General features: G+C 29.8%; 1 protein-coding gene across 4 annotated transcripts in view; it reads right to left on the reverse strand.

The window, feature by feature from the left end:
- The window catches only part of LOC142332235 (uncharacterized), a 670,235-nt gene that overhangs the window by 10,559 nt on the left and 642,981 nt on the right, over positions 1-16,695 (reverse strand). For all 4 annotated transcript variants that reach the window (XM_075378535.1, XM_075378533.1, XM_075378534.1 and 1 more), the window contains 3 exons: positions 12,174-12,376; positions 5,430-6,481; positions 2,182-2,338 (listed from right to left, as the gene is read on the reverse strand). In XM_075378535.1, the coding sequence (XP_075234650.1) occupies positions 2,182-2,338; positions 5,430-6,481; positions 12,174-12,369 (1,405 nt within the window). In that variant the 5' untranslated portion in view covers positions 12,370-12,376. The remainder of the gene's footprint in view (positions 1-2,181; positions 2,339-5,429; positions 6,482-12,173; positions 12,377-16,695) is intronic.

Consider the following 16,695-nt stretch of genomic DNA (forward strand, 5'->3'; position numbering starts at 1 on the left):
AACATATTAGTGTTGATTTCCAACCAAATTGTCTATTATTTGGGGGAACACAATTTGAACATGACCACTTTGCAAGAGAATCCATTATAGAGTATTTTGAATTATGGTTAAACACCCTAGATGAAATATTTGAAAAGTGTATATAAAAAACAAAATAGCTCCTAAACATGACCCTAGAATTGTATAAAAAATCATGATGGAATCTGTAAATCCCATCAAAAAACTTCCCTAAGAAATTGATGATGATAGAATTCTTAAAAATCAACAATTTATAGAATTTTATAAATATTTAAGCTGATACATATATAAAGTGCCTATGATGTATAACAGTGCTACTGGAAAAATTCAACTGCCTCACATTTGGTTCTATCCGGTAGAGCTACACTGCACATGATGTCCTTTACGCAGAATATTTACAATCTGTATAAATGAGAAAAAGTGTAGCATTGATTGTGGTGCAACTGGATGATACTATTTTGCTCTATATGCAAAATGAATTAATTACAGCCACCACTTTAATGAAATATAAAAATTACATATTGCCATTGTACAGAGAACAAATTCATTGTGTGAACTGCCTATACAACAATTTCATAGCACTATAAACAAACACATCTAAACCGGTCTATGTAATGAGCTTAATAAATCTGCGTTATTTACAAATTAAAAGTGGACAAAATGTAATAAAAACATTGTCAAATTTAGTTATATATGTATGCTGTTCGTCTATTTGTTTTGTGTAGCTATACGTATTATAAGTGTTGCACATATTATTGACTACAAGTAGTCATTTCCATTTAATTTGTAGCAAATAAAAAAAAAACCATTATTTGTTGTACAAATTTAGTACTTACAATTCAATTTGTTATAAATAAAAAACAACAGAAATAAAAAAAAAAATGATTTATCTTACAGTGATTGTTACATCAATAGCAATAATTTTCTTAATATTTTCAAATGATCTTTTGTGTATTGTGAATGGTTATTGTTATCTTCTACAATAGAAATATCCATATTTAAAACAATCGTATATATTGGACACTTATAAAAGATTTTTATAATTTGCAAATTGATAATTAAAATAAAAATGAACAAAAGATTTAGAATTAAAAATAAATGCATTACTAATTTGACAACAGTACATTAGTGTTTAAGTTTAAATCTGCTGCTATAGTAAGACGGAGAAAGCACGAATATTAAATGACTCAAAAATGGAATTTAATAATGAAGTAATACAAATAAAACAGTACAGATACTTAAGTAACATATTAACAACAAAAAATTACAGAAATTAAAACAACAAAAAACAAAATTGTTAAGTTTCTATACAATAAGTTCGTCACAATTGAAAAATATTTTTTAAAGTGTTACAATTTGAATATACTTGATGTATTGATTTGTAACATAGTCACTAAGAAAAAGAGAAGTTGAATGTACACTCATAACTCGGTACTATGTACCTCCCTTTAATGGATTTTGGAAGCAGCAAACAAAATCTGGAATGGCCGACTCAATTTAAAAGTCCCACATATACTACGGATAGAGCCATGACAACTGCTCCACTAATCAGGAAGCAGTCACTTTGTTTACATCAATGTAACAACATATGAAGCTCATTGCTCCATAGCTTTTGCCCTTTTTTATGAAGTGTGTTTGAATTAGATAATTTTCAATAAGTATGCTGTTTGGAGGAAAAGCAGAAAAGATATTTACAGTAGACAGGTATGGTAATTTTTCACTGTCAGATTGGACAGTATGCTTGATTAAAGGTATAGTACTGTATGATATTTACTTAATTTTAAGGGTAAAGTCTGAAGTAATTTAAATGAACATGCTGGAATTATGCTTGCAAGTAGTGATACAAATGTATCAGTTACTTTGTGAAGGGAAAAATGTTTAAACATGATGACTGTAATTAACGGTAAATATAATGTCATGACTAATAAACATTTACTACAATACACTTCATGGGCAGGAAGGGGTTAAACTAAGCAAATTATAAAAATCTTTTCATTCTGACTGTAGCTGTCTTCCTAGCTTGGTTTCATAAATTTTAATATCAAGCTTGGTTATCCTAACCTACTAGATTCAATAGAGAATAATGTAACGTGTTTAACACTTTTCATTAAATGATAATAGAAATAATTAAATTTACATATTAAAAATTAATTTTCCTCATACCAGTGTCATCTAGTAAATTTCGGTTAAGTTCAGAAAGTTGAGTAGGTGGAGGTTCATATCGTCTTGGTGGTTTCTGTACAGGATTTACCACAGTAAGAAGACTTTTTTCTTGATCTGTTGCTGGTATCTGATGACTTATTTGACCATTATCAGGAACCTAAATAAAAAAAAAAAAATTATCACACATCTTTGCCTATATTTTAAGTACTATATTATGTTTTAACATGCTAAAAACTGAACTTTTCCGCTACATGCAACATATGTAACGATTATAAGCAATGTAAGTCACTCCTGAAAATACCATAGCTACTTAAAAAAACACAATTATCCATGAAAGTGATTTACCAAATTTAATATCAATGTCTAAAAATAATGATGATTGTTTATTCTAATTTATATAAAACAAAATTAGTTTCATATAAAAATTAAAGGATTTACAAATATAAAAATAAAAAACAATATTTTGACGGTTAGAGGGAATATCAGATCTCAAAACCAATCTCAACTTCTTCAAATACTGTATAAATGTGATTTAGTAAATTTATGGGAATTTTGTAGCATGAAAAAGCCATGCATGACGGATTCAAACCTCGGAACTCCGGATGAAAGATTGAGACACAAGTGCTAGTGCCATGGAGACTAGCTAATCTATTTATGTAATGTTATTTACAATAATTTATATAAATACAGATTAGTTTAATATAAAAATATCTAAATTTAAAACAATCTTTTGATGGTTACATGGAATATCCAGCTTGATACAAATTTCGACTTCTTTACACCTGTAAGTTATGATTTAGTAAATTTAATTACGTTGTATGTTAATGATCAGTTGTTTACCCTAATTTACAAAAAAGCATATTAGTCTGACATAATAATTGAGGATATTAACTACTATATAAATAATAAACAATGTTTTGATGGTTACAGGAAATATCAATTTTGATACTAATCTCAATTTCTTCAGATCTATGTTTAAATTATATCTCCTATTAAATAGGTGAAGAGCTAAGAAATTTTTTTATTATATAAATAAACATAATTTTATGTTTTAATCCCAATGTTTTTGTTATAACAGCTGAGAATTCTTGAAATAAAAACTTCACTTCTGTATAAGAACTAGAAATACACTTCTTCATCATATCATCACACAAAAATAAAAAAATCACACATTTGAAATTCACAAAAAATCAAAACTGATGTTCATACTCATGGTTGACAAGATTTCAAATGAACTATAAGTTAATGATTCAAGACTATTAGTAGTAATCATGACATTTGTAGATTACTTAGAGCTCAGCACAATGAAATATTTATCACACTAAATATAACACCATTGTCTTACTGAAGATAAAATAAATAAAGATAAGCCCACCAAAACAAGCTAACATACATAATTAAACATTCAGAAAAAATAATTTGAAGATTGAAAAACACTGAATATAATGTAACACACAGAACAAAAACCAAAACACACTCGCCAACTGCATACAATTTACTTGGAATATATAAAATGAAGTGCTCTAAGCGTATAAAATATTTTACATTGGATAAGTGGAAGCTTCTTACAGTAATAGTATGAAAACTTAATATGATATATATTAGGCAAATATGCCATATTAGTGACAATATGGCACTTAATATGACAAGATAGAGTCAACGTGTGCCTGCTATTCATAAATAAAAATCACAAATCCATTAACAGAACAACCCTTTAATTCTTTGAATAATTTATACCTTAACAAACTTGAATATTTAAAAAAAAAACCATAAATAAACCCAAAATTAAAATAAAAATAAATAAAATGAACAGAATGCTAACCCTTAAGGATAGCACCATGTAAATTATAATAAATGATCCTGCATATTGTTTAGTGCAATCATCAAAACTCTTCAACAACACTAACTGGGACAAATGCAATGTCAGATATCACCTACGTATATCATAGGGTACCCTCCCGTTATCTAAATATAGCTCTAGGCCATTGAATATTCATCCATACATATCTAGTTACTAATAAATGTTTAGTACACGTTCAATATGATTGCCTAAAGGACATTAAATGAACAACCACAATCAAGATACCACAATCAAGATCTAATACAGTTTGGCAACTTTCTGAACTTTTTGCAAGGAAAACTGGTAGTAATAATGTCAGCTGAAGTCAGCGTGAGTAACAACAAAAGCAGTTAAAAATGGTTGTAAAAGTAACTGAAACTGTTACAATATGAGTTTTAAAACGCTCAATTACAAAAAGTTCAAAAGTTAGGTTAGATTATAATTTCCATTAGCCAGGCGCATTGTATAAGCCTGATTTTCCAGTTCACCTACAACATATATACTGAATACATAGACTAGCTTGGTGGTTAAGGCGATACCATGGTTGCCAAAAACACCAAAGACCCAGGTTCAATTCTTGGCTAAGAACTGGAAAATTAATAACAATAATTCAATATTGGTGGTAAAAATCTTAGTATTCAATCAATGCAACTTACAAATAAAAAATAAAAAGTCAAAAGATTTCATAAATTGTATTCAGCTTCAAATTTATAATCATTTACAGCTCAATATATTAATGTTCTGTTACTAATAAATGATTTATCTATTCAATAGTTAAGTTACCATAATTGTGTTATTTTTATCTTGAAAATTTATGACTTATTTTATGACAATTACTTTTGTAATTTAATTTTTATTGTATAAATTAAAAATGAAAACCTCTTTAATTATAAATTACACCTTTAAGTTCATGAAACTGAACAGTGTATTATTAAATTTCTTACACAGGGCATGGCTTTTTGGAGAATTAATAATTCTTATTCAGGCAGAATTAAAAAACCAAAATAGAATTTTTATTTGTTTGATTTTTTATAATATAATATAACCCTAACAGAATATGAATTAACTGGAAATAACAAAATTTGTTTTGAAAATGTAATCAATTTTTTTTTTTTTTTTTATAAAAAGTTGATGTAGTTAATTGAACAATCATTCAATGAAACAAACAAAATAGTTTAATTCTGAAAACATTGCAAAAGAACATTTTATTTTAACAATTGCACAAATCTTAAATTAAATTTGAAAAAAAGCTTTGCACAGTAACTGAATCAAAATCAGGTTTAATTATTTATACCTTTAATAAATTGTAAAAAAAAACCTTAACTATTTACCAAAAATTTAATTAATAATTGAAGTTGCAACATGGTTATACATTTTACAAGAAAAATTTAACTATTTCTTAACTTACCTTTTTTGGTCTAGGATGTTCATTTGATCGTCGTTTACAAAGACAGCAGCAAAGAACAATAGCTAATAACAATACAGCAATTAAACCAGATGCTAATCCCATTAATAACGGCCAATATTCATTGGGTCTAGAAATTGGCAACAGACCACCATCATGATATGGTCTAACGTTTAATGTAACATTTCGTTCATCAACGCCACCAGGACTTTTAGCAACACAAGTAAAATCACCACGATCTTGTGGTCTTACTCTAATTATTGTAAGATTCATCCAACCATTACGGTCTTCACGAATAGTATAACGTAAATCATTATAACCAGGTCTAGAATTATTGGTAATTATTCTTGAATTAACAACCCAATGTATTTCTGGCAATGGATTACCGGATACACGGCACGTTAATGTAACTTCATCACCTTCAGCTTCAATACTTGTACCAACTGGAGGCCAAATAATTTGCGGTTTACATGCAAAATCTTCTGATCTAATCTCATTCCAGTATTTTCCTTGTAAATGTGGTGGTTCAGAACATGATGTCGGTTGTACATATAAGTTGCGTTCAATTGTCCAATCTCTAAAAGCTTTTAAATGACAATCACATCGCCACGGATTATGATCTAACACTAATGAATTTAATTTTCTTAAAGGTTCAACAACAGATACTTTCATATGTACTAAATTATTACCGTTTAAATGTAAATGTTGTAATGTCGGAACATTTACAAATGTTTTATGTCCTATATGTGATAATTGACAATTACTCATATCGACTGTTTGTAAAAATGTTAAATTTGTAAATAATCCATCTTCTAATTTTTGTATCGGATTATGATTCATATACAATAATCGTAATCGTACATTATCTCTGAATGTTCCTGGATGTACTACATGAATACGATTACGTGACAAATCTAATTCGATTAATATCTCTAAACCACGGAAAGCATCTTTATGCAATTCTTGGATACCACAGTCTCTCAAAAATATTTTATGTAAATTTATCAATGATACTGAACGAAAAGTCTCTTTTGGAATTGACTGTAATGTGTTTCCTGTAACAAAAAAAAGAAGATGAACATTAATCGAGAATAATTCAACAAGGAAACAGATAAACAGGTTTAGTTTAAAAAAAAAAAGAAGGATAATTATATAAAAAATAGAATCTCAAAATAAGTTGGCTTCAACTTAAAAGAATGATTAACATTTATAAATCATTCTTGTTACATCCAGGACAAATGATGCTCTGGTCTTTAGAATGTAAAATACCGCATTATTCACAAACATTAAGATCATAAATCTACTGTACTACTCTCTAGTGTGTGCAATATTACAGAACCAACATCAAACTCAATTGAGCTGTTCCATCCATTTATCCCTACCACAAAGAGAATACTGTCAACATTATAACATAACAGAACCCACTCCACTCATTCTATTTCCACCTTCTCCATAATGCCGGTAGTTACTCTGTCCTGTGTAAATAAATGTCTGATGAATTTGCAACAACTGACAATACATGAATGACCATACAGGAGGATGAGGAGTGGATGTTATGGCAGCCCAGAGGGACTAAGCATGAGTGAACTGACAAGTGGGTTTGATGGGAGAAGAATTCAACGAGAAATTCCTATTATTCCCCTTTGCACTTTATTATAATATTTCTTTAACACTGATTATTTTAGACAGGTTCAGACTGGGAAAAATATTTATTCCATGAAATGCTATACACAAAGTTTATTCAGCTACAAAGAAACTACAGAGGACATAAACTAATGTTTATCAATAATTTGGGTATTTTCATATTCTATTTATCTCATATAAAAATGTTTTCAAAGGAACACCTATGTTACAGTTATATGATCTTATTCATTGTTATATTAATGATAAACTTTTAGTGTAGAATTTAAATTTCTGTACGCTAATGATTAGAAAAAATTCTAAAAATAGTTCTAGAATCAGAACAGTTTGCCAAGAATCAGATTTAATGATATATTCAAGTAATCTCAGTTCAGGATGATGAGACTTGGTAATTTTCTTCAGTAGTGTCATACATCATCAGCAGAAACAATTTCATAATGGATTATTTTTCATAGAAAAGAGTAGCAGTAAATTAATATATTACATTTTATACTATGAGTCCCAGTCTTTTTTATACAACAGGTACACATGTAAAGCATCTGAAGTAGACATACACTAGGATAGTTACTTTCTCTGAGATTTTGATAAAGTTGTAATCATCCAGATGATTCCCAATATTTAACAATGACTTGGTATATAAAAAAGAATATATTACTTAATGGAATAATATAATAATTTTGCAGTTTCTACTGAACAGAGATTTGTTACTCGCTAAAATAATGATTGCAAGTATCATTATTCTTGCAACACAGAGATTTGTTATAATATCTGCAATCTCATATTCATATATGTTCTTGTACGCAATGGTATCAACTGAATAAGAGACTCAGTTCTTGCTGCAGATATAGAGGGAATGAAATTCTTATTTCATTCCCACTATGTTTTAACTGATCCTGAATTAATATTACTGCTCCCAAACAAAATTATGACACACCACAACCCTCTGATTCACCATCAAAATGTAAATTGTACCTAGAAATTTAGAAAGGCTAAAACTTCACTGAATCCCAGCATAGGAAGCACCTTAGTTAGCGAGCCATCATAAAGATGTCGGTCATTATATTGAATGAAAAAAAACATTTAACAAATCTAAGCCTAAAGTTTTAAGGATATTTCACCTTCCTGCCAATTTTTGAATATTTTTATTTAAATCAAATCATGGTTTTAATAAAGAAATATTAAGAAGTCTAGGAGAAAGTAGAATATCTTCTTTTCCAGCAAGTGGACTGAAGTTTTGTGAAAAGCAATCACCCTATATGCTTGTACTGGATACATCCCTGAAGAAGGAATGAATTTCCTAAAAATCTATAGATAAATAAAATAACAACAAACAAAAACACATACAATAATGCGTTTAAATTATAAACTTTGAATACTGTGCTGCACAACGAGGGCCGGCTGAAATGTAATGCACACTAGAAGGTAACAAAAGAACACAATACTGCAAAAAGCGACATGTGCTTATTGTCTGTCATATTGTCATATCAATCACCTACTACTAAAATTCCAAAACTCATTTATTAATACTCTCTTATTTTCTGTCAGTCACCATTGTCATGGAGTCGAGTACGTGTGTTATGTCAACGAGACTAAAATGTGAAGCGATTGATTTTTTAACAGTGGAAAAAGTGAACATTAGTGACATTCATCATTGTCTAAAAGCAATCTGCGGTCATGAAACTATTGATCGAAGTACTGTGAGTAGGTAGCAATGAAATTTTGTCCTCAGAACCTGTTAAAGTGAATATTGAGGAAAGATCTGGCAGCGGTTGGTATTTCCTGGATTAATGATAAGCATCAAATAGAAGTGGATGAATTGATTCGAAATAGATGTCACATCAAACAACAATGCATCCCCATCGAGATATGTATATCAAAAGAATGAGTTGGACACAATTATTGGATACGTGGAAAATTTGTTCACAGTGGGCACCACGTATATTCACAGAAAATAATAAACAATAAAAAGAATGTAGTTAACTGTTTCTGAAACATTATTGTAACGAAAGAGATTGATTTCTTCTTCAATATTGTGATAAGAGAAAAAAACTTGGGTGTATCATTATGATTCAGAAGAAAAAAGGCAGATCATGGAATATCAGCACTATAGTTTGTCACATTAAAAAAAAATTCAAAACACAACCCTCAAAAACAATTCTCTTGAGAGTATTCTGAGATTCTAAACATGTGATGTGACTTACCTTGAAAGCTGCAAGAATGACAATTTTATGAAGTATATAGAGACGTAAAAACACCTTAGGATGTGTCATGATCAACAATCCAAGGAGCCAAAAATTCTCCAACACAATAATGCATGGCATCATGCAAAAGTTCTTGTGAAGTCGAAATTTAAATCTACTCCATACCCTTTATCCTCATCAGATTTGGCACTATGTAATTTTCACTTTTCCAAAATTAAAGCGGGATAATAACGGTATTCATTTCATCACAGATGATGAACTGAAGGACAGTAAGATGGTAGATCAAGGAAAAACCACCAGCATTCTTCATCAACAGAATGAGAAAACTGGTTTACCATTGGGAGAAATAAGGAGCTGTAAATACGATTACACAGAAATATAAATGTAAATCTTTTTTTAGGAAATAAAATGTACTTTTATACCACATTTGTTTCACTTGTCAATTATGAGGGATTGTGCTTTATATTTCATCCATTCCTTGTAAATGGTATTTCTTATTCCTCTGTTGGGTTGACTTTTTTTCAATTAAGATTTTTTTAATAATCAAGACTGTTAAAAAAAATATTACTGAATTATTAATGTATTCTAATGTATATTAATTTATTGCTTATTTTATTTATAAAATTATTCTTATTATTATTATAATAATTCATTTTGTCAATTTCCCAAACATGGCTACCGCTGATACATTTAATAAATGATAAAAACTCAAAATCCACCTTATCAGAAAATTAAGTGAGACTTGAGATCTGATTTATTTCAAAGCCATCGAGTTAAAATACAAGGCATACTCATAAAGTAAGGGCCGTTTGGTCATTAAAAAAAACTAACTAATGAGAAAAGGTTTTTACTTACACTTTTAACTACATATCTACTTCACTTTTCCACAGAACTGCCATTCAGTTCTAAGCACTTTTCGTAATACTGCAACAGTTTCTTTAACCCCTCTGCACAAAAGTTTGCCACCTGGGAACTGAACCAGTTGATAATGGCAGACTTGAGTTCCTCGTCATTTTCAAACCTTGTCCACCAAGCCACTTTTTCAAATGCAAGAAGAAATAGTCGCTAGGTTCAAGGTTGGGACTATATGGAGGGTGGTCAAAAGATTTCAAATGAAAACCTTGAATCTTCTTCTTGGTTAAGATAGCAGTGTGAGGACATGTTGTCGTGAAGGAGGATTATGCCGGACGACAGCTTCCTGCATTGTTGATTTTGGATTGGACATCTCAGTTTGGTGAGCATTTCGCAGTACACGTCAGCTGTATTGTTGATTCATGTTCCATGAAATCAACCAAAATAATGCCCTTTTTGTCCCTTAAAATGGTAGCCAACATTTTTCATCTCGAGTACGGAGATTGCTAAAACTTTTTCAGTTTTGGGGAATTTGAATGACACCACTGCATTGACCGTTGGTTTGATATCCACGTCTTGCCACCCGTAACAATGTGGGAAAACAAATCATTTCCATCTTGTCGATAGCGGTCAAAAACGCTCATCCACTGCACACTCTTTGCTCTTTGGTCAAAAGATTTCAAATGAAAACCTTGAATCTTCTTCTTGGTTAAGATAGCAGTGTGAGGACATGTTGTCGTGAAGGAGGATTATGCCGGACGACAGCTTCCTGCATTGTTGATTTTGGATTGGACATCTCAGTTTGGTGAGCATTTCGCAGTACACGTCAGCTGTATTGTTGATTCATGTTCCATGAAATCAACCAAAATAATGCCCTTTTTGTCCCTAAAAATGGTAGCCAACATTTTTCATCTCGAGTACGGAGATTGCTAAAACTTTTTCAGTTTTGGGGAATTTGAATGGCACCACTGCATTGACCGTTGGTTTGATATCCACGTCTTGCCACCCGTAACAATGTGGGAAAACAAATCATTTCCATCTTGTCGATAGCGGTCAAAAACGCTCATCCACTGCACACTCTTTGCTCTTTGTGTTGGTCGGTGAGCATTTTTGGTACCCATCTTACACACAATTTGTGATATCTGAGCTTTTCTGTGCCAATCGTGTAGGTAGAGATGCATCCAACAAACAGAAATTTATCATCCACAGCAGTAATCATCAATCACCAATCTCAGTTCACTTTGCAGTTTTCGGTTTACTTGTTCAATAATTTCATCGGTCTGAATTCTGGGCCTGCCACTCCACTCTTCATCATGCACATCTGTGCGGCCATTTTTAAAGTCTCGACACCATTGTCTAACCTTTCCTTCACTTATTACTGTAGATACGTACATACACTTGGCACAACTCCTGATGAATTTCAGCAGCTGAAGATCCTTTTGCACACAAAAATTGAATCACAGTGTGCACTTCACAACTGGCTGGAGAAATGATTGTCGCAGATATTGTTAACTGCATTCATCTGCAGGCAAACGACTACTAAATCAAAACAACTGCAGTGGCTTTATAAACAGCTGATAGATGGCCCTGCATATGTGAAACTGTGTTCAGATCTGCTAATATTTAAATAAAAGTCGACAGCCCTTACTTTATGAATATGCCTAATATTATAAATAAGTTAAAAAATTAAAAATAATGCCCCTTGCATTTTAACAATTTACTCAGAATAGTACTGCTACTCTATTAATAGTATAATATTTTAACTCCAGTTGATGGTTTTGAAATAAATCGTAACATCTTGAGTCACACTTAATTTGCTGGTAAGGTGTATTTTCATTTTTTAATAATTTATTTATCTTGTCTTGATTCTATTTGGTTGTATTTAATATTAAAATGTTTCTACCATATTTATATGAATAAGACAGATATATATTTTATCATTCACAATGTGGTGTAACACATAAATTAACACTACAAAATATTATTCAAAATAATATTAACGTAAGAAAATGACATATAATGAATGTAAACATGCATCTTATTAAATATTTACCAGAAAGATCAATTGATTGAATTTCTGAACTAAGACCATCTGGTACAGTTGTTAAAGCAGCATTACTACATTCAGCAACTTTTTTACCCGATACCCATTTACATCTGCATACTGATGGACAATTTGACCAATCATCTGCTGCTCCTACTGCTCCCATTAATAATACTACAAGCAACCATGATCCATCAGCTCCCATAATTATTCTGTAACAATAAAAATGCATATTTAATAAATAAAAAATATTAAATTAATATTACTGCTAAAATTATCAATCATCTCATAGTTTTAAAAGCATTTTTATTTATGGCAGTGTATCACTTAAATATTACACAACTATAAATAATATTTAAAAAAATTTACAAGCTTATCACAGCAACAAGGATCATGTTAATATTTGTTATAGCAACAGCAGTGATGATATAAAAAGCTTCTAGTATTTTATTTTTAATGTAATATTAGAATATAAATTTAACTAAGGATATATGTACTAGTACAAAAGATCTTACAGTACTTTTACTGATAGAGCGTGATTCTATCAGTTAATTTTTTAAATAAACAAAATTTAATTGTAGTTGGATAAAGAGCAATAATAATTACGATTTCAGCATTTTGTGGAATCCCCTAGGTAAGATATAACTCTGTAGAGTAGCAATATAGTAGTTGACTATCAACAAAGGCATTACAACAGCTTCTGTAAATCCCATTGTACAGAAGAAGAGTTATGGAAATTTTCATAACTTCTAAGTTCTGAGGGAAAGTAAAGAATAAATGTTAACCTCAGTGATGATGCGGTAATATCTTATTCTTTCATACAGACGGGCCAGCTTCAGATCCCAGCCAGTCTAGACATTTTTCATGTATTAAAAAAACTTTTATTCTGTACCTGTAATTACCACAACAGGATAAACTCAAAGATCTAGTCAACAACCTTAAACAAATCACAGAAGAATTAGCCCCAATAAAATCCCGTAAAAAAAAATCAATGGTGGAACAGCAAATGTAACAAAACAGTGGAGAAAAGATATCAAGCATGGGTATTTCACCAATCCCAAAAATCAGAAACATCCTTCCAAAAATCTAGTAAAACGAAGAAAAGAAACCATCCAAACCCTAAAGAAAGTAAAAAAGACACCACTATAGAGAAATACTTAACTCAATAGAAGAATTCAATAAAACACAGTCGAGACTGCTACAAAACTTTCAAAAATCAGCTCCAAAGATACAAACCCCCAACCTTAAATAATAAAGAATGAAAATGGTAAACTGGCCCATAACAATAAAGATAATACAAAACCATTAAGCACCTAGCTAAATAAGACCAAGGTAAATATTTAAAAAAACTCCTAAATTGTGAAGAACCGAGAGAACTCCCTAACTTCAACACCAACACTCCAGTAATAACACCAGAAAACATAAATCCTCCCACAATAAAAGAATTCTACCAAGCACTGGGTGAGATGAAGAATTACAAAGCAGCGGGAAATCAGACTTTTGTAGAGATCTAGAAACAAACAGGAAGATCAGCAAAAATTGTCCTTTATCAACAGCTTGTCAAAATAATGCCAATTAATAAACGCAAAAATAAGATAACTCAACACAATTATAAAACCACAAGCCACTTATGCTGCAGAAACACTTTTCCACCTGAACGAAAAATCAAAGACAAACATACTCCAGAAAATCGCAAGAACCTGCATCAATAAAAAGTACCAGAAAGACAGGCAGTGGTGGTTTGTGCCCGACTAAGTTGGGTTCAAGGAGAACCTATCACTGATATTATATATATGAATATTGTTGAATAATTTTTTAAAAAATTATACAAGTTTTAATAATGCAGACCAACTTAGATAATTTTTTAAAATTATTAGTAAACTGTGGTTACTGATTTTTAGTCTCATTCCATTTTTCAATATGTTTTCAACATCAAATATTAAAATCTAAGTTAAATTCATTTGAGAATTAAAAATTTTTTCAAATTTGTATTCTTTCAAAATATTAATTAAAAAAAAAAATCAATAAGCCACAATGAGGGAAATTAAAATGGATAACTTCATCTAGTAAACAATTCAGAAATTAAGCTAACTCTCCAGGAATCAGACAGGTTGCATGCTCTGACCAGAAAATAACTCGGTTAAAAAAAATTAACAATAAAAAGAAAAGATTAAGGATACTAATAAAATTTCTAAAGTTGGATCCGTGGCACAAAATAAACAATTCTAGAAGTTAGATTTTAAGGTTTGTCTAGGTCATTGATTCTCAAACTTTTTCGCCCACTGCCCATATTGAGAATCTAATATTTTCTAGCGCCCCCAAAATGTTTAAACTTACCATCTGTTAAAAATAATAATTGCAATTGCTGTTTTTAAGATGTGCTCTTAAAAACAGCAATTGTAATTATTGTTCTTAAACGTAACATATCCTATTTCTGAGTTGAAACTTATATTTTAATTGAGAGCAATTAAAATGCATATTAAATCATATTTGGAAGTATCTTTATTAAAATTTCTTTTAAAAAAATTGCAGTTTCAAGTTAAAGCAGTTTGAATACAATAATTTTTTATCATAAAATATATGTCTCTTTAATTTTTTGAACTAGTGTAGTAGGTATTTAATTTTAATTTGAAATATCAAGAAAAGATAATTTTTGCCTTTTTTTTAAAACGATCATCATGTTCCTAGACCATCTGAGCGTTCCCCCTGAAGGCCTCCTGTGCCCACAAGGGTGCGTTATCACTCACTTTAAGAACGAATGCTCTAGGTATTAGATACCTTATTCTGACCAAAATTCCTTTGGTGATGAGGAAACTTTAACCCATAATGAATTTATTATAAACTATTTTACATTAACCATCTTAAACATATCCTGCAGCAGGCGTTTTTAGCCAGATTTCTCATTAGTGGGCTAAATATTGCTCTCATTTAAAAGCATATTTTTTACAATTATTAAAACAGGTAATAAAAATTTATAAAAACAATGTAAAAAATATGTTAACATGAAGAAATTATGTATGAAAATATATTAAATATCCTCCTAAAATCAAGTTTATGCAAGATAAGATTTTATACAGCGACAAATCATCAGTGCAATCTTTATGCAGCAATGGCAATAAATCATTATACGATATAACAAACATAAAATCTCAAGGGTATATTAATATAAAATTAAAATACATGCACTTAATACTTTAGTTTTGAAAGAAGATTTTTAAAAAGAAAGAACAAGAATACTTACAAAATTCCTTTCTTATAAAAAGAGAGGAATGGGCTGCCCCTTATTTAAAATTTTAATATTGCTGGAGTATTGCGCTACATCTTTAGTGTGTTGTGTGTATGTGTTTATATAAATATACTAAGATAGTAGGAACATTATACTGGTTGTACTGTATGAGAGGTTTGAAACCACTGCATATTTATCATATTTTCTATTCCCCACCCACTCTATGATTTAAAGTCCCCTTTACACAATGCAGTCTCTCACCAAGCACAACCTTCTTTAAGAAATATCTGCATGCAAAATATTGAAGAGCTCTTCGTTCTCATGCATATGTTTACACTACTGCATATGGCTATCCATAACACAAACAAACACACACACACATATGCAGGATAAAAAGTGATTCATTATAGAATACCTGAGTAAAGTGTTTTTAACAGTGGTTAATGTTAAAAAAAATATAAAAATAATTACTCCTGAAAATTTAGAAAACAAAAAAATATTTCTTAACATAAATACTTTTTTTTATTAATAAGATTTAAAATATATATAACAGATATATCTTAATGAAGATTATATAAACAAAATGAATGATTAAAAAGAAAAATAATTTCTAGTCCTTGCCAGTCAATTAAAATCATGAATAACATGATTACACAATGAATTAATTAGAATAAAACGTAGTTACACGTCACTCATAATCCAGTAGATGTCTAGCTGTTGTTTTATCTCTATTCTGATATAAATATAACAAATAACATTAGAACAGTTCCAAGGAGATAGTTGGTATTACAAAAATGAAAAAAGTTTTAAAAAATACATTTAAAAAAAATTCAGAAAAACTGTTCTTACAAAATGTTATTTAAAAACTAATATTTTGTGTGTGTGTTCATTTATTTTTAATAAAAATATTAAAGTGTTCTTCTTATGAAACGTAATTAGTGTAACAAAAAGCATGCATTAAGATTTGCCGATAACATTGTCTTTTTAAAAGAAATAAAAAATTAATTAGAAAACTAATAAAAAATTTATAGATAAGAGAAAAATTTTAATTGAAAATAAATAGTAAAAGAAAAGTGATGAAATAAAATATCAATTCAATTAAATCAAGAAGAATAGTAGAATTTTGTTATTTGGTCAATAAAATTACAAAGAATTAATTAAGTAAAGAATAAAGATCAAAAGCAGACTGACACAATTAAGGAGAGCTTTTATGTAGAAAAATAGTCACTTGACTGACACAGATTTAAAAAAGGCGTTTTTAAAAAATATCTGTCTGAAAGAAAATGAAAAAATTAAGTAATAACA

Source organism: Lycorma delicatula, chromosome 11 (assembly GCF_047948215.1).
Source record: "Lycorma delicatula isolate Av1 chromosome 11, ASM4794821v1, whole genome shotgun sequence".
Classification (NCBI taxonomy): Eukaryota; Metazoa; Arthropoda; class Insecta; order Hemiptera; family Fulgoridae; genus Lycorma; species Lycorma delicatula.